General features: G+C 35.8%; 1 protein-coding gene across 2 annotated transcripts in view; it reads right to left on the reverse strand.

Annotated features, from left to right (window-relative positions):
* Positions 1 to 27,632, reverse strand: part of CIA30 (complex I intermediate-associated protein 30) — a 95,319-nt gene that overhangs the window by 2,098 nt on the left and 65,589 nt on the right. The window contains exons 3-5 of one of the 2 annotated variants that reach the window (XM_090398910.1): positions 22,279 to 22,461; positions 10,386 to 10,571; positions 9,883 to 9,988 (exon numbers count right to left, since the gene is read on the reverse strand). In XM_090398910.1, coding sequence (XP_090255036.1) covers positions 9,914 to 9,988; positions 10,386 to 10,571; positions 22,279 to 22,461 — 444 coding nt within the window. In that variant the 3' untranslated portion in view covers positions 9,883 to 9,913. The remainder of the gene's footprint in view (positions 1 to 9,882; positions 9,989 to 10,385; positions 10,572 to 22,278; positions 22,462 to 27,632) is intronic. The other variant, XM_090398909.1, reaches the window with a different exon arrangement.

The following is a 27,632-nucleotide window of genomic DNA, read 5'->3' on the forward strand; positions in this document are numbered from 1 at the left end:
TTTTAAAAAAGTAATGCCACCAAGATCCCCCCCCCCCCCGTGTGTGTAAGAAAGGTTGTAAAAAGTGCAGACTAAAATATATCCACTTGTTAAAACCAAAATGACAATTTGTGGAGAGAAGGTAAAGTGAGTGTATTTCATGAATCAAAATGGAGGCCATGACCTTGCAGAGAAAGCACCACACTACTCTCAAAAAGGAATTAGCAATTAATTAGTCATTTACAACTGATATAAAAATATTCAGAAATTGAGCACCTCTGCAAAGGAAAAGCATGTGAGGTAACTATTCACATGTATGGGGAAACACTAGAATTCTCCAAACAGATATTTTTTATGCATTAAATATTCGAAGACCTATTTTTCATGCTGGAAGCTAACAGATGGCTATTTTCATTTTAAGCATTATTATGCTTCTGTGTTCCAGCCACTTTGTACTTTTTTTTTTGTACAGAAAATAATTTTCATCTTTGCTTTGTGGTAAATCACTTTCTACATATCCAGCAAGATCAATTCCTCATTTTCTACTTGATTTGGTTCATTGTTGTACATGGAAATGGGATGGATTGGATAGGTGGATCACCAGAAGATACAACTTTTTGGCTGAGCAAAAACTTAAAACATTGGATCACAGTCACCATGCAATTAATGACATACACGAGTCTGGAAAATGCAGGCTGAGCATGCGTCAGAGCACAAAATTGTTATGTGCCATCTAGTCATTTTCGACTCTTGGTGATCCTGTGAACAAAGGCTTGCCATCTCACTTGTCCTTTCTTTCAGTAAGTTGGTTAAGTTCTTTCATGTTATCCATCCAACTCTTTTGTCTTCTCATTCCCTCAATCTTCATGAACATAATTGTATTTTCCAATGATTCATCAGCTCACATAATATGTCCAAAGTACATCAACTTCTGTTTAGTAATCATCACCTCCAAGAGCATTCTGTCTTTATATTCTCTAAAAACCTTCTTATTGGTCATTCTTGCAGTCCATGAAATTTTTAATAGTATTCTCCACACCCATAATTCAAATGAATCAATTCGCTCTCTTTCTTCTTTCTTAATAATCCAGCTTTCACATCCATACATCATTGCTTGAAATACCATTGCTTTGACAATTCTAACTTTTGTGGCCTTACTCACCTTTATCTTGCATAATTTTTGTCAGGTTTAACATTTCAATTGAATATCTGGTACCTTCATCCTAAGAGCTATTAATTCCATTACAATTATTCTAAAGATATGCCCAAATGACAAAACTGTTTAATACCAAGTTACAAGAATCAGAGTATTTTTAATTCAGTTTCTAATACTATAGGGAGTGTCAAGATCCATTCAAATTTGAATTAAAAACTTGCTACACGAATTCTTAAAAAAACTCCAGTTTATATTCATATTCTCATAATTTTTTATTTAAAAGAAATTTGTTTAAGTTTGATGTCAAAGTTAAATTCAATGCTATGTTACAATTGCTCTTCTAGTTGTAGTTTTGTATTATATAGATGAATTAAATGCTTTATACTTCAATATATCATGTCATGTCCTTGTAAGAAAGACTAACAAATCTAATGAAATGAATGGTGGCATGGATTCATGTTCAGACAATTCATTGTGGAGAAAATTCACTGTGTGGAAAATTTGAAATCCTATGGTCATGTCATTCCAATACAAGGGGTCCTCGAGTTACGTTGGAGATCCGTTCCTACAGACCGACGTAAGGCGATTTTCGATGCAAGTCGGAATTACCATAGCCTAAGTTACTTACCTAACCTAAAACACCTGAAGTCATACGTATATATATCAAGAAACAGAACTAGGCCATAGGAAAATGAAAGGGAGAACATAATTACTGTAGAATACAGAAAAATGACTAAGAACAAGAAGCCTTTCCATCTCAATCATGAACCTACTACGGTTTTTCATAATCACAATCTATTTCATGGGCGCCAATCCTTTCACGTGTTCAAGGATGCGAACTTTATCCTTGATAATAGTCCCGACTGTGGTACGACTTAAGTTCAACGCACAGCCGATGTTTGTTGGCGTTTTTCCCTTTTTTGCCCTTTTAATAATGTCTAATTTCACTTCTAATGTAATGGTTTTCTTTTTCTTCGATACACTGCCATCGGAAGAGTCTGCCTTATGTTTGGAAGCCATATTGAAGGGTAAAAAGTCACATACAGTAGTACTGTACTCTATTTATTGATACTGTAAATTAACGTCGTCTGTTTACAAGATGAATCTTATGTCTGTTAGTACCTACATCAATATTGTCTTATATTATACAAAACACTGTAGATATTATATGTGTTATATACACTAGACATCAAAAATGTCTAGTGTTAGTAATACGTATATATAAGATGATACTGATGTAGGTACTAACAGACATAAGATTCATCTTGTAAACAGATGACGTAAATTAATAACACCAGACAAAAATGGGGTGCTTAAGGGTCAAAGTTATATAACTGAGAGGAGACCTCACATAGCCTTTAAAGGAATGCGGAGAACCGACCAGGGCTTCTGACCTAATGTCCAATCCTCACCTTTTCATGGTGTACCCTGTTAGGTATCTACCTGGATACTGAACGGATGAGGATGGGCTGGCAATTTGGAATTTAGCTGACCAAATTGTATTCTTATTGACTTAAACCAAAATTTCAAATGATGGTACAACATGACAGAATTTCATGCCGGCTGGAGCTTCACCCGGTTAAACAAAACAAGTTCCCCCCCCGTTGTTTTTGCCAGGGAACCAGGGCAAACAGCGAAAAGTCAGCTACTGGAACAAATCCTAAAACCCTCCCCAACTCAACATTATCAGAGTTCAAGATCGGTACTATCAACATAAGAAGCCTGAATGGCAAGGAAATGGAGCTAGCTGAGGAATTAGATAAGTACCAGATCGACATAATAGGGGTGACTGAAACAACAAAGGCAAAAACTGGTGAAATCTTTCTGAGCAATAAATACAAAATTTTATATTCAGGTAATGACAATCAAGGAAAAGAAGGAGCAGCCATAGTATTCAACATTAAATACAAGGTTAATCTTCTTGAATGGCAGGCAGTCTCAAGTAGAGTGATGTGAGCAAATATCAGAATGGGGAACTGGACAATGAGACTTATTTGTGCCTATGGTCCCACAGAAGGTTCTACTAAGGTAGAAGTGGAGGAATTTTTTGAGGCTTTAGAGAAAGCAACTGATAATGAAAAAGGAAAAGTTGGTCCTTGTTGGAGATCTAAATAGCAGAGTAGGAAATGATTGTCAGACATACAAAAATATTTTGGGAAAATTTAGAAAAAAGAGCACTAATAATAATGGCAAATACCTGTTGGATTTCTGTTCAAGACTGGGACTGGTTATTACTAACATAAAAATGTGCACAAATTCACATGGAGAGAAGAGACGAGGAATAAGAAAAGTCTCATTGACTATGTTATTGTTTATAGTGATGTTTTCCCTACTGATGCAGGACACCAGAGTATACAGAGGATTTGAAATTGGAAGTGATCACCATTTAGTCTAGAGCAGGATAAAATTGATTCATATTGAAAAGAACATGTAAGAAAGTTTTAAAGCGAATAAAAGTTGAGCAACTCTCAGATGTGAACTGCAGAATAAAATATACAACTATTATTCAAGAAAATATGAAAGAGTTTGAGAACAGGAACCAAACCTTGGAGATTCAGTCGCAAGCCCTGAAGAAAACACTTATTGATTCAGCCAGAGAGCCATGTAGTGAGGTTGTCTGCAAGTAAGTTAAAGAGGCAGTGAAGTAAAAGAAGAAAGCATATCAAAAGTTCCTGGCAAATAAGTCGGTTTGTGCTCTTAGAGAATACAGAGACAAATGTAGGAAAGCTAAACAAAAGTCATGGGAGGACGGACTCTGGCAAGAACATTGAAAATGGCAAGATATTCTGGAGTTGTTGAAGAGGCTCAGAAATGGAGGAAAGAGTGCTGTAAAAGGAATTAGAGATGATAAATGTGACATGAAAACGGGAGAAAAAGATATCCTTGACATGCAGTCAGGAATACATATCCATGAAGTAGAAAAAGCCATCAAAAGCCTGAAATGTGGAAAAGGAGTAGGAATAGATGATATTCGACCAAAAATCCTCAAGTATGGAGGTATAAAAGTCTTACAGTGGCTGTACTGCATAGTTCAGATAGCCTGGACAGAGGGAAGAATTCCACATGATTGGAGTAGAGCTCTCATAGTACCCGTATATAAAAAAAGAAATAAAACTGAATGCGAGAATTACTGACGGTTCCTGGTAAGATATATGCAAGCAATACTTAGTCTTTATTTGAGTTGTAAGTCAGCAATTAGAATTGAAGGAAGTACAGAAAGGTGGTTTAATGTTAAATCTGGTGTCAGACAAGGATGTACATTATACCTTCTCTTATTCATTATCTATATGGATCATATTATGAAGGAAAGTGGTATTTATGAAACGGTTGAGAAGGATTGTGGAAGAGAACCCCCTGGTGAAGAACAAGCTGAATTCAGGCCAAATAGACGCTGTCAGGATCATATTTTCATGTTACGACAAATAGTTGAGAAATCATAGGAATATAACAAAGATCTGTTTAAGTTTTGTAGATCTGGAAAAGGCATATGACAAGGTGCCAAGAGAGAAGTTATTCAAAATGCTACAGCTATATTCTGTTAATGGGGTTATATCAAGCAATACTTAGTCTTTATTTGATTTGTAAGTCAGCAATTAGAATTGAAGGAAGTACAGGAAGGTGGTTTAATGTTAAATCTGGTGTCAGACAAGGATGTACATTATACCCTCTCTTATTCATTATCTATATGGATCACATTATGAAGTAAAGTGGTATTAAACATGATATCAGAATTGGAGATGTTAATGTCAGCTCTTTGCTTTATGCAGATGATGTTATGCTTCTAAATAAATCTGCTACAAGCTTGCAAGATTTCCTGACTAAATTGAATAATTGTTGTAATAGATATGGTATGAAGGTCAGCATTAAAAAGACAAAGACAATGAAAATAGGCAGAAACATTGAAATTATCAACAGCATTGTGAATGGAGAACCTATAGAACAAGAAAACATTTCAGCTACTTAGGTACGATTTTTAGCAAAGATGATAAATTAAATATGGAAATAGACAACTGAATCAACAAAAGCTGGTATGGTAGGAAGTCAACTGAATAAATTTATATGGAATAAGAGAGAAATTAGTCAAAACACTAAATTAGCTGTATACAAGACAGTGTTCAAACCAATTTTAACTTATGGATCTGAGCGCCTCATCAGAAGTAAAACACTTGACCAAAGACTAGAGACAGCAGATATGAGAGTCCTAAGAAAGATTAGGGGCATGAACAGATGTCATCAATGGCAGGATCGTATTAAAAATGAGAATATTAGGAAAGAACTTGACATTGTCAGCATTCAGGAATGCATTAGCAGAGCTAATCTCAGGTGGTATGGTCACTTAAACAGAATGGGAGAGGAAAGATTAGCAAAACAAGTGTTCTCTGCCAGGTTGGCAGAAAAAAGACCCAGAGGAAGACCAAGCTTATATTTCTGCCTTAGAAGACAGAAATATAAGATCTGATAATATTGGAGTCTTGACAGGTAACAGACTGATTTGGAGGAAAATTGTAGATAGGAAGTTAGCAGTGATGTAAATTTTTCGTGTAACACTCATATCCTGTACACTCCTTGAGGGTATATATCAGGAATTTGATGATGATGATATCAAAAACGAAAAGATAACGCAAAAAAAATATATTCATATTTATTTATAGGTATAACGATTCATGCATTGATAATGAAGCAGAATGATTGCTTTATGGGTGGCCTAGCCTATACACGAATGAATCAATCGTTATAAAATTATTTTATTCTAATTAAATTTAATTAATAACGGTTAATTTTATGCAGCAATGATTTAATACTGCATCGTTACGTTTGTTTACATTTCTCTCAACTGCAAATGGCACCATGTACGGTCTAAGTTTTGATAAATCTTAACTTTTTATAATAGATCTGTGTATATTTTGTGGTAGTGAAGGATAAAATAGACTAGTATCTACATATATTTAATAAATTAAAAACATACTTAACTCTTTCTTAATTTTTTTTGATATTTTTAGGGTATGCAGGAACACTCTTGATTCATTACTATCACGTTTAGTCTTGGGCACTTTTGAGTGACCAGCATGCAGTACTGTTTCATTGCTATAACCTGATGTAGGTGGGGGGCAGTCTGGATTTCTATGGTGTATTCAGCATGTGCTCAAAAGGTTTCATTTGCAATGCACTGAATGAGAGAAGGTGTGCGTGGGTGCAAGGGAGGGGTGACAAAAAAAAACCTGAAGCCCTTCTTAAAACTAAACATCACAGCAGCCACTCTGCAGACTCACCACAATGACATTTCATTCAGCTATCATGCTGAACCTCATTCATTAACAAAACATGGCAACTCATTCGACCCACTGCCCACGAAAAAATTCTACACCTCCTCCCCTTATTAACTTCCAGGTATGCCTCCTGTTCTCTTCCTTCATTATATGTATAATTCCTTCAATATAATCCTGCAAATATTATATATAAATTTCACAAATAGGTTCTGAAAAAAAAAAGTTCTAGTTATATGAGATAAAACATTTTTAAAATTCATTTGTTTACATTTTGTAATGGCGACAATAGGAGTATTACTGAAACCATCATGTGGATGAGTGATGGTGATAAGGGAAATTAGATGCATTTAAAGTAACTAACTTATTTTGATAATGAAATTCTTAGGGAACTATATAGAAATTTTGAATATGTATGCTGTTTTATGTCTTATTATAACAATTTCTTTATATCATTATGATATATAATTACTGTACTAGCAGCAGCCATGTTGAGTTTCATTTTGAATGTCTGTAGCAAGTATGCACAGTGGTTATGTGTTTTAGAACTTTTGTCCTAGGAGAAATTAAGAATGCTAGCTGGAGAGCTAAGAGGAGAAAAACTAGTAGGATAGTTGAATTTTATAATCTTGGAATAATTGTCCACAATTACTTTCCACATATAGCAGCTCTCACTATTCATTCCAATCTTTCCTTGGAGCTTAGATAAAGATCTATATGACAATATAGATCTTTATCTATATGGGGGACAATTATTCTCCATAACGCAAGAGGAAATCTAGAATGGATTTTTTTTCTTTGAAAAATCAGAAGTTGTGAACAATTTATAATAGTAATAAGAATATATATTTCCAACATTTGGAACAATATAAGTTAGTAGGAACAAGTGGAATCTCATTCAATCAAATGTTACCTCTATTGTGATAGCAATGCTTTACTTCAGAAGATACAGGAAAATGATCTCAAATAAACTTCTGTTAAAAGATAACATATAACTCAGGTGACATCTTCAATTTTTATTGTGATCTACAGAATCTGTGAGGCAAAACTTGGAGGAAAATAAAAGGAAACAGGAAAGAGTGATTAAAACAGCAACAACAAAGGAAATAAAGTTTTGGGTGTTCACTGCTATCACCCCTTTGAGGTGAAATGAAATGTTATATTAATTGTTATTAATTAGAAAGAAATTCCTAAGTATATAACAAGAAATAATCTGGATAAGTTACTTGTGAGAATTGGTGTGTGTGTGTGTGGGGGGGGGAGAACACAGAGAAAGAGCCGTTTTATATATATATATATATATATATATTTTTAATCTCATATTGTTCTAGAATAGCCTTAAATTAAAATCAGTACTTAAATTATCATGTAGTCAAGTATTTCAAGGCTAGCCATATATACACAATAATAGAAGTATGCACCAATGTACTCATCATTGTACATATATATACTGGTTTATATTTATATTCAATATTTATTTTTTATAGCCTGAATTTCATCCTTTGTAACTAACATACTAATTCCAAAGTCAACCTACCATTGCAGGAATAAATCTGAAATATCCTCACCAAAGAGTAAACAAGAAAATTTTTATTATAGTTAACCTACCTGCAAATGATTATTAACCCTTTAACTGCTGAGAACGTATTATTATGGGCTCATATAATACACGCCTGCTTTGCTGAGCCCGTATATGTACAGTTGGCGCACCTCCCATATTCAGACAATTTTTTTAGTATGGAAAGAATCGTCGTAAGATATTTAAACTTCACAGGTAGGTTCTTTCATCTATTGCCAACCAATTGAAGTTTATTTGACTTAGGTTTCTGTCCTTGTATGACATCTAAAGAGAAAAATTTGAACTGGTGCAACTAATCATATGCAGCACGATACATAAACCACGTGACTGCGGGGATTTCAGGGATGTCACAATATGGCATCTACCAGTAAATATCAGCGTTGTCTACTGATGATCAAAATTGATGAATTGTTAACCACAAATGAGTCGGGAGAAGAATTGTCCGAGTTAAGTGAATTGTGTACTTCAGATGAAGAAGATCTTGGTGATGTGTTACAAGCGAGCAGGATAGTGACAAAAGTCTCGATACGAACGTGCATAAGCGAATGCGTACCGAAGATGTATTATTCAAGTGGTGTGATGATGCATTTACTCCACGTGTACACGAATTTGATAGCAGTAATTCAGGAATAATCACAGGTAATATCACTGATGATTCTTCAGCTTTAGATATTTTTGAACAATTTTTTACCATAGAACTAATGACAACAATAGCTGAAGAAATAAACAAGTTTCATTCCTTCACCACAAATAATAGACCATCTTCAAAATCATCTAAAGCAGTGGAAAAACACCACCCCTCAAGAACTTTACATTTTTCTAGCTATTACAAAAAACTATTTTTCCACCTTCTGGATATGACCATACTCTCACTGTCTCTATAATGTAAAATTTGGAAAAAACACAAACTTAGCAGACTACCAACTCATGCTTATCAGGAAAATAATTCAAAAGTACCATATCCCCAGAACAACAGGGAGGTTGAAAGGACGTCCATCACCTGGAGATCAACCACTGCATCTCAAAGAAAGACATTTCCCTTCTCTTGTACCTCCTACTGAGAAGACGAATGCAGCTTGAGTTTGTTGTGTCTGTTCCAATACCACTCTTGAGCAGAAGAAGCGTCGTGAGAGCCGGTATATGTGCACCAAATGTGACGTTGGACTCTGTGTATAGCCCTGTTTTGAAAAATATCATTGCATGCTAAATTTTTAGGATTTTCATACCCTGGCACTTGGTAGGCTTAGTAATAACTGTGTTGTAAATAACAGTGCTCTTTATATATTTTGATTAATTTCTAAATAAACTAGTGTGTGTAATTTGCATAATCAAATGGACACCCCTTGATTTTGCAAATTTTATAAAACACTATTATTGCCATTTTTGTGAGTGAACAAGTGTATATCAAGAATGTATGATGCTGTCCAGACTTCTTACTTCAGTAAGAATTTTAATTGATTTTATTTATAAATTTTTTGCAAAATTAATTCAGCACATGGGACAATGTCAGTAGAATATAAAAGGGTTAACTATGAAGTTAACCCTTTAACTATATAAAATAATATAAAATCAGCAGTTAAAGGGTTAACTTCATAGTTTGGATGGAGAAGGTGGTGGTTAACATCACCTGTTTTTTTTGTCTATCCACAATATGCTGCAATTTATATTTCTCAACCTAGCACTTTCTCCAAGTTTGCTCATCACAATGAAAACCATGTGACCACATATATGCCTACAATAATCTCAATAATCCATGTGTAGTCTATTACCTTGCACTAAAGATTGTACCACTACCACTGGTACACACTGATTATTACTAGTCCCTTATCACAAAAGAAATAAGTTATATATCTTTACATCTTCCAATGTGCACCATGAAGTTTAGCTTCTGCTAATTCACTCACCAGATTCTGAATATCATCCACTCCTGGAGCATCAACACACCATACAGCTCCTAGATTTCTGCACTTCAAAATGTAGCACACAACCTAAAAGTCTATTTAAATCTTCCTGAAAGGAAATAAGCAAAACTGTATTGATGTTGCTGCCAAACTTTTCTATTTTTTAGTACATGTAATACGTAACAAAAAAATTGTAATGATCTAGTTTTGTGAACTTTTACTGTTGCCTTTTCAATGACTAAATTAATCATTCACATTTCATGAGACCCTCATTCACTATTCTTTAAAGGGTGTGTGTGTGCCAATCTTTGCAGTGACTCATGGTTGACATTCAAGTTAGCTTAAAAGTTAAAGATTTTCATGCTTCCTATATTAACAAATATAGCTGTGTATATGAACTCATTTTCATCCAGGACAAAGCTAAAATAAATGACATCTCTAATGAATTTTATTTAAAATGGCAGGAAAAAATTTTATAATGAAGGAGTGACTAAAATTTAAAATACCTTTGCAACCTGCCAGTAAGGGCCACCACGTGTGTACAGTATGTAATTATACATATCATGCCATGTTACATCAAAGTAGCCACTTGTTGATAAATTTAGCAAATAAGAACGCCCATCTCCTCGTATTTTGAGAATAAGATGAGTAAACAGTGACCAATCTAAGTAGGTATCTCTTCCAAATGATTTCTGCATGAACAAAATAATTACTCAAATTAATGATTTTAAACTATTTTCAAATTAAACCTATTGAACATACCAATTAAGTATTAGCTTTAGATTTGAAAGTGTCAGTGGGCTGACACTTTTAAACCAACCTGCCAATTTATATTGAAATTCAAAACATTTGCAATAAGTTTTAAATATACAATCAATATTAAGTATTAAAAAATAAAAGCAAAACAAAAAGCACAACACAATGTAAAATTTTAAAAATAATGCAAAAATTACATGAATATGACAAAATACAATCATATCTTATGAAAAGATATGATAACCATCTCCACTTACCCAGCATTTTATAAAATGTTTCTCTGTTGCTGACAAATCAAATAAAAGATCAAATCACACAAATCATACCAAATAAAATTAAGATTTTAAGAGAATTACAAAAGCAAAATGAACTTGTTTAGAAATTTTTTGACATTTTCTGGATGCAACACTGAAGATGATTTACAAAGAAAATTTAAATAATTTACATAACTTTTATAAACAATTACTCATCATCATCAACATATATATATATATATATTAGGATATATTAGGATAACCAAGTTAGTTTATAAACTTGGTTATTTTAACTCCTAATCCCAAGTATGCAAACAATTAAGTTTGCACCTGAAATAAAGTTCAAGTCTAAAGATGTTACAACACCAGGGCAACTCATTGTAAAGGTGGTTAAAGCTCTGATCACTATTCTTAGTATTTTCCCATAATGTAAAGCACATCTCATTAGAAGATGTATATTGCAATGCATTATGGGTGGGGTCACTGCCCAGACCGGTTTCAACCTTTTTTGAGGTCTCCTCAGTGAGTAGCTAGACCCTAAATACCAAGGTTATAGTAATACGGAGCCTTATCAACTTTACCTATAGGAGTTGCAACAAGGTGTTTTTATTTTTAATAAAAATCTCTGGAGGAGATATAGATGTAATAAAATTTTTACCTTGAGGATATTGTATATTAGGATAACCAAGTTATTTTATAAACTTGGTTATTTTAACTCCTAATCCCAAGTATGCAAACAATTAAGTTTGCGCCTGAAACAAAGTTCAAGTCTAAATATGTTACAACACGAGGGCAACTCATTGTAAAAGTGGTTAAAGCTCTGATCACTATTCTTAGTATTTTCCCATAATGTAAAGCACATTTCACTAGAAGATGTATACTGCAATGCATTATGGGTGGGGTCACTACCCAGACCGGTTTCAACCTTTTTTGCGGTCTCCTCAGTGAGTAGCTTAAATAACCAAGTTTATAAAATAACTTGGTTATCCTAATATACAATATCCCCAAGGTAAAAATTTTATTACATATATATATAAAAGCAAATACAGGCAGCCCTCGGTTTACGCCTCACTTCCATTCCTGAAAAAACGGGCATAAACCGAATTGGTGTACCCAATTTTAATGGTGGAAGGTGTGAAGTTATGTTACTCGCAGTCAAAAAATATGCAAATGAAGTATGTGTAACATTATTATATTTAAAGTTTTGATAATACATACATATATATTTGTTAAAATAAAATTATGAATAACAAAAACAAAACAAAATTATATAAAAAATATGAAACTTCAAAAAAATATTACATATTTCTATGTTGAAGATCCTGGTTTCGGATCACCTGCATTTTTTTAAAAAAAATTATCCAGTGTTAACTGCCTAGATTTCCTTTTTCTTTCTTTAAGGAGTTCAGTGTAAGGTCAAAGATGTGATTACACCCCTTTTTACGTTCGCACTCCGTTCCCAATCGTGGTCCATTTCACAGAGTTCATCAGTCAATGTCTCTATGCTTGCAAGGATATGCTGTAAATCGGCCGTTTTCATATCTCTCAGAGGACCTTCTTTGTTTTCTTTCTCCTCCTTTGGATGTTGACTTAATTGTTCGGCTAATTCTTTTAAGTCTTCATTGGAAAGTGGTTTATCATGGCTCTCTAAGACTTCTGTCACATCTTCAGCTGTAATATCGTACAAACCCACCTCTTGTGCAAGATTGGTAACATCTTCAATAACATTCTCCTCTTGCTCTAATTCCTCGAAGTCATGCATAAATGCTGGAAGAAGTTTTCGCCATGCTCCTTTTAAACACTTTGCTGACACGTCGTTCCAAGCTGCCTCGATGTTGTTAATGCCCTTCAAAATATCGAATGACCGCCAATAGTCTTTAATAGTTTTTCCTGAAGTGTCCAAGACTCTTATCATTTCCATAAATGTTATATGGAGGTAATAGGCTTTGAAGATGGATATATTACCCTGATTCATCGGTTGCAAAAGCGATGTTGTGTTTGGAAGCATGTAAACAACCTTGACATCCAGTGGTGTTCTTACTTCAGCAAGGTTTTGAGGATTTCCAGGGGCATTATCCAAGAGAAGCAATGCCTTGGCTGGCAAATCATTTTCTTTACAGAAGCGAAGCACAGTAGGACAAAAACAATTTGTGTACCAATCTATAAAAATGTCTTGTGTAACCCAAGCTTTCTTGTTCCATTTCCGATAGACTGGCAGCATGGCTTTTAGACCCTTGAAGGCGTGTGGTGTCTGTGAATGGTACACCAACATTGGTTTAAGCTTCAAAGTTCCAGAGACATTTGCACCCAACAAAAGCATAAGTCTATCTTTTGCAGCTTTAAAACCTGGAGCAGAATGTTCTTCACAGGAAATGAAGGTGCGTGATGGCAATTTTTTCTAGTAGAACCCAGTCTCATCAACGTTAAAAATGAGATCAGGAGGGTAACTTCCTTGTTCTACACAGTCTTTAAATTCTTTAGGAAAAGCAGCTGCTGCCGCAACATCTGCACTTGCCACCTCAACACATAATTTGACACTGTGGCACTTACTTTGAGACTTAAATCTCATGAACCAACCTCTGCTTCCTAAAAATGTTTCTTCGCATCCATCTGTCTTTTTAAGATCCTCAAAAATTGTTTTTGCTTTCTCAGTTATAACAGCCTGCATCAGAGGTATGTTTTTCTGATTCAAGTCATCCACCCATAATGATAATAATTTTTCCATTTTTTCATGACGTTTACCCCTGCTATAACGTACATGTTTTGCATTTGTGCTGCCGTAGATTGTTGCACAGACTGTTTTATTCTATCTGCATTTTTCATAATTGTAGTAACAGTCGATGGAGTAAGTTCATACTTTTACAGACATTAGCATGCATCTGCCCATCTTCCATTCTTCGCACACCTCCATCTTCTTTTCAAGTGTGTTGATTTCCGCACCTTCTTAACATCAAGTTCTGCTAATTTTTCTGCATTTCTATTATCAGACATGGTATTTAATTACATACTTTATCAATTTCAATACATATGTACATAAAAAAAAATTAAATAGAACAATTAGGTAGATTCAACATTATATATATACGTCATAGTTTGATACATATACGTCATAGTAGCTCGGTAAACACTAGAGTGCCTGCTAGCGTCGTTTCTCAGTCAACCACATTACAGTAAGAAAGCAAGCGCAGGCAACCGCCGTTATTGTGAATCGGTGTAAACCAAGGGCTGCCTATACTTGTAATTTTTGTCAGCAACTTGTAGATGAATACCTTGAAGCAATTTCACAAATATATAACTAACTTAACACCAGATTTTGAAGGGTTGCATGAAAAAATACAACCTCATTGTCCATTATGTCTCTTTATCTAAATATTATAATATAATAATTATATTATATAAATCGATACATAATTTCTTGGCAAGTTTAATTTAATTTCTAACCAAGCAAAATCCTTTCTACAACTATCTCTGATCCACAGTATTTTAATAATGTGATACACCTTTTCACTACTTGTATGTGGGAAATTTATATCATCATCATCAAATTCCTGCCATGTACCCTCAAGGGCTGTACAGGATATGATAGTACTACATGAAAAATTTACATCATTACTAACTTCCTATCTACAATTTTCCTCCAAATCAGTCTGTTACTTGTCAAGACTCCAATATTACCAGATCTTATATTTCTATCGTCTAAGCCACTTTGTACCGTATCAATCCACCTATATCTTGATCTTCCTCTGGGTCATTTTGCTGCCAACTTGGCAGAGAACACTTGTTTTGCTAATCGTTCTTCACCCATTCTGTTTAAGTAACCATACCATCTGAGATTAGCTCTGCTAATGCATTCCTGGATGCTGACAATGTCAAGTTCTTTCCTAATATTCTCGTTTTTAATATAATATTGCCATTGATGCCATCTGTTCATGCCTCTAATCTTTCTCAGGACTCTCATATCTGCGGTCTCTAGTCTTTGGTCAAGTGTTTTACTTCTGACCCAGCTCTCAGATCCATAAGTTAAAACAGGTTGGAACACTGTCTTGTATACAGCTAATTGAGTGTTCCGACTAATTTCTCTCTTATTCCATATGAATTTCTTCAATTGACTTCCTACCATACCAGCTTTGTTGAATCGGTTGTCTATTTCCATATTTAATTTATCATCTTTGCTAAAAATCGTACCTAAGTAGCTGAAATGTTTTCTTGTTCTATAGGTTCTCCATTCACAACACAGTTGACAATTTCAATATTTCAATGAGTCTACCTATTTTCATTGTCTTTTTAATGCTGACCTTCATACCATATCTATTACAACAGTTATTCGATTTAGTCAGAGAATCTTGCAGACTTGTAGCGGATTTATTTTGAAGTATAACATCATCCGCATAAAGCAAAGAGCTGACATTAACATTTCCAATTTTGATATCATGTTTAATACCACTTTCCTTCATAATGTGATCCATATAGATAATGAATAACAGAGGGGATAATGTACATCCTTGTCTCACACCAGATTTAACATTAAACCATCTTCCTGTACTTCCTTCAATTCTAACACTCCTGACTTGCAACTCAAATAAACACTAAGTATTGCTTGATATAATGCCCCATTGACACCATATAACTGAAGCGTATTGAATAGCTTCTCTCTTGGAACCTTGTCATATGCCTTTTCCAAATCGACAAAACTTAAATACAAATCTTTGTTATATTCCCATGCTTTCTCGACTATTTGTCGTAAAGTGAAGATCTGATCCTGACAGTCTCTATTTGGCCTGAATCCAGCTTGTTCTTCACCAAGCTTTTCTACCACAATTCTTCTCAACTGTTTCTCAAGTATACTTGCATAGATCTTGCCAGGAACACTCACTAGGTAAATAACTCTGTAATTCTCACATTCAGTTTTATTTCCCTTTTTTATATATTGTTACTATGAGAGCTCTACTCCAATCATCGAAAATTCATCCCTCTGTCCAGGCTTTCTGAACTATGCAGTGCAGCCACTGTAAGACTCTTATACCACCATACTTCAGCATTTCTGGTCGAATATCATGTTCTCCTGCTGCCTTTCCACATTTCAAGCCTTTGATGGCTTTTTCTACTTCAAACATGGATATGTATTCCTGACTGCATGCCTGGTCAGTGTTTTTTACCACTGTGCTATCATCACTGCTTGTTTCATTTAGCAGTTTTTCAAAGTAATTACTCCATACCTCAAGGATATCTTTTTCTCCTGTTTTCATGTCACCTTTATCATCTCTAACTCCTTTTACAGCACTCTTTCCTCCATTCCTAAGCTTCTTCAACAACTTCCAGAATATTTTGCCACCTTCTTGATATTTATTTTCTATATTCTTGCCAAAGTCCTCCCATGAGTTTTGTTTAGCTAGTTTTACACAGGGTTTAGCATTCTTCCATTTGTCTCTGTATTCTCTAAGAGCACAAGCTGACTTATTTGCCAGTAACTTCTGATATGCTTTCTTCTTTTCCTTCACTGCTTCTTTAACTTCCTGTATCCACAATGGAGTTCTAATTTTTCTATCCTTGCCAACAACTTGATAACATGCCTCTCTAGCTGAATCATTCAGGTCTTTCTTAAGGCTTGCCACTGAATCTCCAAGGTTTGATTCCTGTTCTCAAACTCTTTCATTTTTTCTTCAATAATCTTTGTTTATTTTAGTCTACAGTTCATATCTGAGAGCTGCTCAACTTTTATTCGCTTTAAAACGCAAATGACATTATGTGCAGCTTATGCTGAGACGGTGTGGTGTGGAATTTGTGGACGTATGGAATGAGTGCTGGGTGAAAGGACTTACACAAGATGGATGGCCTGCATTTGAATGGACTTGGTGTGCAGAGACTGGAAAAAGTATTGCTGAATGAAGTGAAAATTGATGTGCAGAACCAGGGAAACTAGAACTACCAAGGAAGGGGGGGGAGTGGCTATGCAAACATCAGTGAGATAGTTGAGTGTAAAAATGTATATAATGTACCCGAGCCAGCACGAAGGACAAAAAATGGGAATGGGGCATTTAGAATAACGCATCAAGATAAGGGTGGGACAAAGGGATCACTGCATTTCATGTATACTAATGCCAGGAGTATTAGGAACAAGAAGGAAGAATATTTGGCCTTGATTGGCTCTTCCTGGCCACAGGTTATTGGCATTAGTGAAAGATGGCTGACGGAAGATGATATAGTTAGTTTGATAGAATGTGTAGGTTATAGTGTGTTTAGGAGGGACAGAGAGAATAAAATGGTGGGAGGGGTGTTATTGATGATAGCTGATGAACTGCAGCCAAGGAGAATTGAAGTTGTATTGCAGGATAGTGAAAGGAGCTCATTTGAAGATATTTCGTGTGAGATTGAGACTGGCAGAATAAAATATACAGTTGGGTGCTGCTATAGACCAGGTGATGGAATAGATGGTGGAGATAGTATGCATAAACAAACTGATGAAATGAGTGGAAGAAGGGCAATTATTATGGGGGATATCAACTGTGGTAACATTGATTGGAAGGAGGAGAGGACACATGTGAGGAAGGAAATGGATTTTATTCAATTATTAAGGGATAACTATCTGAAACAGCATGTAATTGAAAATACCAGGGGTGTGAGAGTGCTTGACCTGGTAATAGCATCTCAGAATTTGACTGTAATGAATATGACCATATTGCCACCTATTGGGGAGAGTGATCATAAGGTCTTGACCTGGGAGGTGGCTAAAGGTGTGGAATTTTTGATTAAGACAGGGTATATGTGGAAAGTACCGTGCTGGAAAGTTTGACAAGCTTAGGAGATTGCTCAGATCAGTGCCATGCCATGCCATGTACAACTGCAAGGGCTGGACGTCGATAGAGCATGGGAAGTGGTCAAAGAGCATTTACAGGAGGTTATGGCTGATTGTATACCCAGGTTCCGAATAGTAAAACAAGTAGGAGTTAAATGGATGAATAACACCATTAAGCTTGAGCTGCAAAAAAAGAAACAACTGTGGAGGGAATTTAAAGAAAGGGGTGACCTGCAGGCACACGAACGGTATAAAGTGCAGGCCAGAAGGGTAACGAGTGTGGTAAAAACAGCAAAAGCCGATTATGAAAGGAAACTAGCTATGCAAGATAAAGAGAATCCCAAACAGTTCTTTCAATATGCTGCAAGCAAGAAAAAACTGTACATGGCAAAATGATTTTAAGGAAAGACGATGGTAAGAAGGTCACTGAACCAGTCGATATAGTGGAGTTACTGAGCTCGCACTTTGCAAAAGTATATCATCCAGGTGGTGACATTGAAAAAATGAAGGAACCATTAATTTATGCGGGAATTGTGATGAATGAAGTGGAGGTGAATAGTCTATTACAGAACCTTAATGTGAATACATCTGTGGGATTGGATGGTATGACGGCATGGGTCTTGCGTGAAGTGGCTAAGGAATTATCAGTGCCCTTGACCATGTTGTTTAATCTGAGTCTCGGATCTGGTTTAGTCCCGAAGGCGTGGAAAGAGGGGAATATAGTTTCACTGCATAAAGGAGGATCCAAGACTATGGTGGAAAATTACCGACCGATCAGCATATCAGGAGTCGTTGTCAAGGTCTTGGAGAAAGTAGTCAAGGGAAAAATACAGGAATGGATTGATGAAAATGAGATACTGTATAGGGGACAGCATGGCTTTATGAAGGGTAGATCATGCCTCAGTAACTTGCTCAAGTTTTATAACAAGGTGACAGCTGAACTGGATAAGAGTAATGGGTTTACAGTGATACTGCTGGACTTCGCAAAGGCGTTTGACAGGATACCACATGGAATTCTAATCCCTAAACTACAACATATGGAATGGATATAGGGTTGGTGAGATGAATAGGTGGGTGGTTGATGGAGAAATATCAAAGAGTAGTTTATTCAGGAGTAGAGTCCAAAAGACAGCCTGTTACTAGTGGTGTGCCGCAGGGTTCTGTTCTTGGACCACTGCTGTTTAATCTGTTCATTAACGATATAGGGAAGGATCTAAGTGGAACAGTTCATTTGTTCGCTGATGATGCAAAGTTGGGTAGGGCGATAGTGAATGCAGAAGATGTCAAAGTCTTGCAGGATGACTTAGATAGATTGGAGTTCTGGGCTAAGGAGAATGGATGTCAATTTAATGTGACAAAATGTAAGGTTATGCATTTTGGTGTGAAAAGATTAGCAGCAGTATACCACATTGGTGGAACTGTACTCCAAGAGATTGATGAGGCCAGGGACTTGGGAGTGTTGGTGGATAGGGAGATGAAGTTTAGGGTGCACATTGCAAAAGTAGCTAAATCAGCTCATCAACTCACTTGGTTGTTGAAAAATACCTTGACAAGCAGAGCCAAGCAAGTTATTGTACCTCTGTACCGAGCCCTGATAAGACCTCATCTCGACTACTGTGCCCAGATTTGGTCACCTTGGTTCCTTCTTGATGGGGAGGAGGTGGAGAGGATCCAGAGGCGAGTGACTAAGATGATAGCAGGTCTATGGAATGAACCATATGAGAACAGGTTGAAGATTTGTGGGTTGCAGAAACTAGTTGATAGGCGGAAAAGGGGAGATATGATTGAGACATTCAAATTGCTAAAAGGATTCTATAGGATTAATTCAGAGGATACTTTTGAGATCAGGACTGGTGGTGGGAGAACTAGGGGACAACTATGGAAGCTGGGCAAGAGTGTGGTTAGCAGGGGTGTTAGAGCTGGATTCTTTACTTTTAGAGTGGTAAATGAGTGGAATAAGCTGCCAGAGTCTGTTGTGGGTGCTATGACAGTGAGCGAGTTCAAGGCAAGGTATGATAGATACTGTGAGAATGTCGAATAGTTGTGTGGACATGATGTTTAGGGCCTCCCTCGATAGTCTAAGGACTCCCTGGAGTAGCCCGAAATAATAATAATAAAACTTTCTTACATGTTATTCTTTTCAATATGAAATTCAATTTTATCCTGCTGAAGACTAAATAGTGATCACTTCCAATTTCAAATCCTCTGTACACTCTGGTATCCTGCACCAGGGAGAAAACATCACTATCAACCATAACATAGTCAATGAGACTTTTCTTATTCCTTGCCTCTTCTCGCCGGACGCCGCGCTTGCTCACATCAGATCAAAAATGCACTCGCATGAAAATCTCTGAACAGTGCTTGGAGTGTTTTAACAAGAATAAAACTAATTTTGTGCATCAATTTATTACTGTGGATGAGACTTGGATTCACCATTACACACCAGAATCCAAAAAGCAGTCAAAACAGTGAACAGAAGCCGGCTGTTCAGCACCAAAGCAGATAAAGTCGGTTCCATCAGCAGAAAAGGTCATGGCATCGGTTGGGATGCTAAAGGCATTTGGTTTATTAATTATCTTGAAAAGGGTAAAACAATAACTGGGGAATATTATTCCGATCTTTTAACCAGACTAGATGAAAAAATTCGTGAGAAAAGACCCGGTTTGCAGAAGAAAAAAAAATCATCTTTCACCAGGACATTGCACCTGCCTACAAAAGTCTTTTGGCAATGGGAAAATTAAGGGATCTGCACTATGAATAGTTGGAACATCCACCCTATTCCCCAGATTTGGCTCCCTCTGACTTCTATTTCTTCCCAAAACTAAAACTCTTCCTTGATGGTCAACGTTTTTCTTCAAATCAAGAGGTGATTGCAGCTGTAGAGCAGTATTTTGCAGATCTTACTATAAACCACTACAGGTATGGGATAATGGCATGGGAGAATCACTGGAATAAATGTATTTGTCTTAAGGGAGATTATGTTGAAAAATAAAAATAATTTTGAAATTATAAATTTATTTTTTCATTGTTAGGCTGAGAACTTTTCAGACCACCCTCTTATATATATACTTCAAAATTAAAATATCCCTGTTTAAGTCTTTGTGGAGAGCCATTAATCAAAATTCAAAGCTTTGCAGGAATACATTGTGCATCATGCGGAAGTGATATTTCAGGGAAAAAAAATGTTTCGCCATCAAGGGGAAGCTGCATGATGTACCGAAAGTAGATGTAGAAATTTTTCTGTGTGCATGTGTGTAAAAAGGAGAAAAGTGACACAAGCATAAACAACACACTTGTTATTCATTTCCATTAAGCATTAATGTGCTGTACTGCCCTTCCCAGTATGCTACAAACTGCCTCCTTTGCACAGTGTGCTCAACGGCAGAACGCAGCTGGTCGGGACTGATATTGTGCACATGCTGTATTATGCTATCTTTCAATGCTGACGAGCTATTAGGATGATCCAAATAAACCCTGCCTTTAAGAAATCCTCAGAGCCAATAGTCACTGAGAGTCAGATCAAGTGATTGAGGCGGCATTGCAGTGGGAAATGCACGGCTGATCACTCTGGCTTCTGTGAAATGTTTTGAAGAACGGATCGACCTATGTGTGGAGGGATGCCATCGTGCATGAAAATGACTGAATCCAAAGGCATTTGCTTCTGCAGCTGTGGCAAACAAAATTTTTTTATCATATCATGATACCTGATACCTCTCAGCAGTAACTGAGCATATCACAGGTCCTGACTGGCAAATGTCCTCAAAGAAAAAAGATCAATGATAAACGAAGCTGTAAACCTGCACTGGACAGCAACTTTGGGTGAATGCAAAAGGAATTTTTTTGGACTGCATGTGGGTTTTTTTCGGGTGACAAAATTTATAGAATGCAACAACAGCATTGCAATTTTTAGGTAGTGCGGCTTCGCAACCAAAGCACAGTGGGGAAAGGTTAGTGCCCTGATGTTAATACCGTGGACAGTATTAACAATCAGAATGAAGGGAAAAATTCCATGTCCATCTTTTTAATTCTTCCTGGTGCCTGCCAAGTTGCACGATATTGAAATTCCATGCATTTGGTGTTTTATAATCTCCTGGTGGCGAATTTTCTAACTACTTTTTTTTCTCTCCCAGATATCGCTTCTGCATGACACAAAATTTGGATCAGTGGATGGTGCTCCACAAGGCCTTAAACAGGGATACTTTAATTTTGATCACCTTGTGTGCGTGTGTATTTATTATTTTTTTTTAACACCTAACAAACATACTCTATGGATAGAGATAGATGTAGCCTTAATGGTTGAGATGAAGATTATCGTTAAAATCGCAGTCTCAAAAAGTTGAGTAAATTCATGCATTCTAGTTCAAAAAAAAGTGAGCAAATTTACTAACACATATTCGATATGTAAATATCAAGTTTTACATATACAAAAGCTTTTTTGTTTTGTTTCTTGCAAGAGAAAACATGTTAACATAATGTCTCCACTTACAAACCTGAATGAACTTATGTCATTAGCCAAGATACTAAAAAAAAATCACCACCAAACAAATTAAAAATATTAAAGAAATAAATAAAACTGTGCGATTTAATATGGCCTACTTGCACTCGTGAAACACTCATATTACAGTAACCTGCTCGTCTGACTGTTCCCTTCTTTGGTACTGTTGTATCAAGTATTCCATGAAATAGACCTTTATTACTTTTACTCAGAGTCAACTGACATTCACTGAATCCTTCATGATTATCTTTGTCTGAGGTCAATATCCATTTGTTCAATGATTCCTAGTTCAAACAGAACACCACTTTGAAAGATCTGCAATTTATTTTTAAAAAAAATTACTTAAAATTATAAAGCAACAGACTTTTATGGAATTTTATAATATAATTTTATATGCATAAATAAAATTCGTTTTATTCTTTTAAATATAATTTTAAGTAATTATATTATAAACTATAAACCTGAAATCTTTGTAACACTTCTGATTCATCCCATGAAAAAGAAATGAAATTTTGAAATGTAATTGAATGTGTAAGTTGCTAGTTCTCAAATGTACATCTATCATAGGTATTGCTCACATACATAGGAAAGCAAACTATTTAATATTGATTTTGATCACTTAATTGAGTGATAACTGGAGAGTGGAAAATAACTGCTGATTTCTAAAAAGAGTTTATAGAGAATAGATAGCCTTACAAAAAACATATTTCAAATGATGATCCCAATGATCCTTAAAAATGTAAATCTTTTTTTTTTTCTTTTTAATAATGGAAAATCTCAGTGATTATTGTACAGGGTAGCCATAATTAAAGAGGAGGTTTGAAGTTTTTTCACTTGGTTATATTATAAATTAAAGATGCCAAGAAATTATATCCTCGGTTTAATCCTTTATCCAAGTGCAAGCAAATACAAATTTGCATGTGAAGTAATATGGAAATATGACTTCTGTATTACTTCAACCTTGGTATCACTTCCAGGTTTGGCTCTGATGAGACCTCAAATAAAGGTTGAAACTGGTCTGGGTAGTGACCCTTCCCATAATGCATAGCATTATACATGTGTGTAAGGATATGTGTGTTGCATTATGGGATACTAAGGCATCCCTTGGATATAGAGGCTAATGCGAAGTCATTAGCCTCTATATACAAGTAGCCCAGTTGTGCTGTTACTTCACATGCAAATTTGTATTTGCTTACATGGATAAAGGATTAAACAAAGAATATAATTTCTTGCCATCTTTAATTTAAAGAGGTGTTCAGAGCCCTGTAGCAAAAAATGTATTGGACAAAATTCAATCAAACGTGGTGTAAATCCACTCTGGAACATGGATTACAGAAGATAAAAAAAAGAGTACAAAATTCTGCCATTAGGGGAACACTCGACGTTATAAGTGCGTGGTTTGGGATGAATTATACAGTAATTGCTAAAAGAGACACAACATATTAATTTTATTGTTCATATAACTTACAAATGTAGTTCAACACATCCTCCTTTCAGATGTTATAAGAGCTGCAGTGTGTGAATGACATTTTCTACAGCAGAACGTAACAGCTCTGCATCAATTTGCCTCACATGCTGCATTATTCTGTCTTTCAAGGTTGCTAAATCAGGAACATGTCCTTCAAAGGTTGGTCGATTGGTAGAGCCTCTGCTATTAATAGCTTGCAAAAAGTTAAGCAAGTTTGAGCGTGGTTAGTAGTTGGAAGGGGTTAATCGTTCGATGATGTTGGCACACTCTCCCTCGATGAGTCTTTGGACTCCCTGGAGGTGTCACATAAAAATCATCATCTGCGTGTCAAGGATTTATGCCTAGCATGGCCTGTTCTGGCCTTAGAAGTTGTCGTTGAATCATTTAAGAGGACATCCTGGTTTTCTTTTTTCCTAATGGCTTGTACTTTAAGACTTGTTTTGGTAATCTTTCTGTTTTCATTCTTTAAACGTGTTCCATCCATTTATGTTTATATTTTTTTAATTTTTTTCTATTACTGGTTCTTGGTTTAATTCTTTCATAATTTCTTTGTTTCTTTTGTGATCAAATAGGGTATACTTTGCAGTTTTTCTCATAAACTTCATTTCTGTTGTTATTAATCTCTGTTTGTCTTTTTGTTTTACTGTCCAGATTTCGCTTCCATACATTAAGACTGGTAGGGCTAATGTATTGTATACTTTTAGTCTGGTTTGTTTTTGAACTAGGTTTAGTTTAAATATAGAGTTAATTACACCTGTTCTTTTTAAATATTTTGCAATTTTTACATTTATATCTTTTTCATAGGTGATCATACATCCTAGGTAGTTAAATGAATTCACCTGTTCTAAGATCTTGTTATCTATTACTATTTTAGTTCTTGCTGGATCTTGTCCTTTAAAGGCCATAGTTTTTGATTTTCTGTTGATATTATCATACCATAATCTTTGGCTATCTCATTTAGATCTAAAATAGCTTTCTGTAAGTTATCTTCAGAATTTGTAATTATTATTTGATCGCCGGCAAAAAGGAGAGTGTTTAAGTTCACTGTAGAAGAAAGTTTAATTCCTTGATGTAAATTTTTATTCCATTTTATTATTATTTCATTTAAGTAGATATTAAAAAGAGTTGCTGAGAGGGGACATCCCTGTCGGACCCCATGGTTTATCTCTCTCGTATATGATAGCTCGTGATTTAATTTTATTTGTATTTGATTATTTTCATATATAGTTGTGATAGCTTTTAGGATATTATTTGGTATTTGTCTTTCTTTTAATATGTTAAATAATATGTTTCTTTTAACTTTGTCAAATGCTTTTTCAAAGTCAATAAATGCAATATGTGTTTCTAAATTGTATTCTCTTCTTTTCTCTATTATTAATTTTAGGCAAAAGGCCGGGTCTATACATGACATGATTGTCCTTTTCTAAATCCATTCTGTACTTCTAAAATAAAGTTTTCAGAATATTTCATTAGTTTGTTATTTAAGATTCTGCTATATATTTTGTAACAGGAATTTATTACTAAATCACTTAAGGAATTGACAACGTAGATAAGAATATAACTTATACACTTTAATAAATATTTCCGATATTTCGGCAACATTACGTTTCCATCTTCAAAAGGAACTTACAAAAAAAGGTATGTGCACAAAGGCACTACAACACAGTAACTGAGAATGAAGTGATGAAGCTATTGTTCTCCTAAAAGTCCTGATGGTGCTCCCCCCCCCCATAGCGGGCTAAGTAGGTGTTCTTGGCCATTGGGCTGAAGGTCTGCTGATGTAAGCCTCCCAAATTTGGGGCAGTCTCATACAACCAAATTTGTTGGGGTTTGGATAGTTTCTTAGGGCTGAGGCTGATTCCATGAATAGTCTTTTGAATTTGTATTTGCTATGGTGTATCACTGTAGCTTTCTTCCACCGTATTCTGTGGCGTGTATCCAGAGAATGGTCTGCAAGACCAGAGTGGCTGTACTTGTGAAAACAGATGTAGTCCTTGTGTTCTGAAATTCTGATATTTGCTATCCTGCCTGTTTGGCCAAAGTAAGACAGTTTACAGCTGCAAAGGACCTGGTATACACCAGGCTGGTCTTTAGTGGAGCGGATAAGTGATGCCAATTTTCTGTATGGTCTGTAACGGGAGATCGTCATGTTTTTTTAAGATTTTGGTAAGTTTTTCCAAGATGCCTCGGATGTAGGGAATGGTGATGGATTTAGAGTAATCCTTGTTGTGGAGGGGGGGAAGGGGGGGTTGTGGTTTGTTGGTTTCAATATTTTTTCGATTTTTTTGGGGTATAGCCAATGGCTGAAAAAGTGTTGAGGATGTCATTAGAACAGATTAGTTTAGCCCTGTTGTATAGTGTTTTCACCACACCATATTGTTGTGAGGTGGTGGTGGTGGGGGGAAATTGCTGGTGAATGTACCTGCCTGTATGAGTGGGTTTTCTATAAACTGAGAAAACCAAGGTTCCATCAGGCTGGGGGATGACTAGTGTGTCTAGGAAAGGGAGGCTGTTGTTTTCCTCTTTGTCAAGGGTGAACTTGATTCTGGGGTGTTGGTTGTTTAAGTGTGAAGAAGGAGAGGAGTGTATCAGAGCCATGTGGCCAAATAGCAAACACATCATCAACATAGTGAAGCCATATGGTTGGTTTTTGTGGGACAGAGGCTAAGGGTTTTTCTTCAAAGGCTTACATCAGGAGACCTTCAGCCCAACAGCCAAGAAAACCTACTTAGTCTGCTAGGGGGCACCATCAGGACTTTTAGGAGAACAATAGCTTCATCACTTCATTCTCAGTTACTGTGTTGTAGTGCCTACATGCACGTGCCTTTTTTGTAAGTTCCTTTTGAAGATAGCAACGTGAAATTGCCGAAATATCGGAAATATTTATTAAAGTGTAATTTAATTTATATTCTTATTGTTGTCAATTCCTTAAGTGATTTAGTAATGCATAACCAATGTATAAAACTGTCTACGAGAAACAGGAATTTAGTATACTGATACCTCTATAGTTTTTAGGGTAATCTCTATTACCTTTTTTAAAGATAGGAATCAAAATTGCTTTTTTCCATTCTATTGGGGGGGGATACCAGTTGAATAAATTTTATTTAAAAATAATAAGTCTTTCTTTGAATCTTGTTCCTGCGTATTTATATAGTTCTGAACCTAGCTTATCTTCTCCAGATGATTTTCCGTTTCTTGTTTCTTTCAGGCTGATTTCTAATTCTTCTTTAATTATTTCCTTTTCATTTTCGTTAATTGTTTGCCAGTTGTCTTTTTTAAAATATTTGTCTGTCCAGAATTCTATGTAGCAATTTAGAAATTCTTCTAATTTCAATTTGGTGTTTAATTTTATGTTTTCTTTGGTATCTTAATAATAATAATAATATACCATGCGTTTCGGATGGCCTGACAACCAATAGTGAGAGAGAGTTGAGATCTGGCTAACAAGGTGGGCGTGTTGTGGAAAATGCATGACTAATTATTATTTTGTGTTCTGTGAAGGGTTTTCGTAACATTTGCCTTAGTGGCAATCCAATATGAGGTGGTGCTCCATCCTGCATGAATATGGTAGAGTCAAGGCATCTTCACTGCTGCAGTTGCAGAGCAACAAAGTTGCACAGCATCTCTCAATACCTAACAGCAGAGACAGTACAAGTCGCCGATCCTGTTGGACAAAGTTCTTCGAAAAAGTACAGGGCAATAATACAGTGAAACCGCACTAACTTTCGGTGAGTGTAAATGGGTCTGATGGAACACGAGGGAGGGTTATGTGCATTCTAAATGCGACAAATGTGTGAGTTAACACTACTGTTCAGATGAAAATGTGCCTCATCACTCCAAGATCTTCCACGGCCATGCATCATCCACCTCTATTCGAACATCAGGGCAAACTGCAGTGGAGTTTCCACATCACAATGAAGCAAAGTGTGAGTATAAGAGATCTTGTAGGGGAAAAACCTCAGCATCTGAGGCAGGATTTTCCACACA

This window comes from Typopeltis vanoorti, chromosome 10 (genome assembly GCF_054136105.1).
Source record: "Typopeltis vanoorti isolate ZY-2024b chromosome 10, IOZ_Tvanoo_1.0, whole genome shotgun sequence".
In the NCBI taxonomy this organism is placed as follows: domain Eukaryota; kingdom Metazoa; phylum Arthropoda; class Arachnida; order Uropygi; family Thelyphonidae; genus Typopeltis; species Typopeltis vanoorti.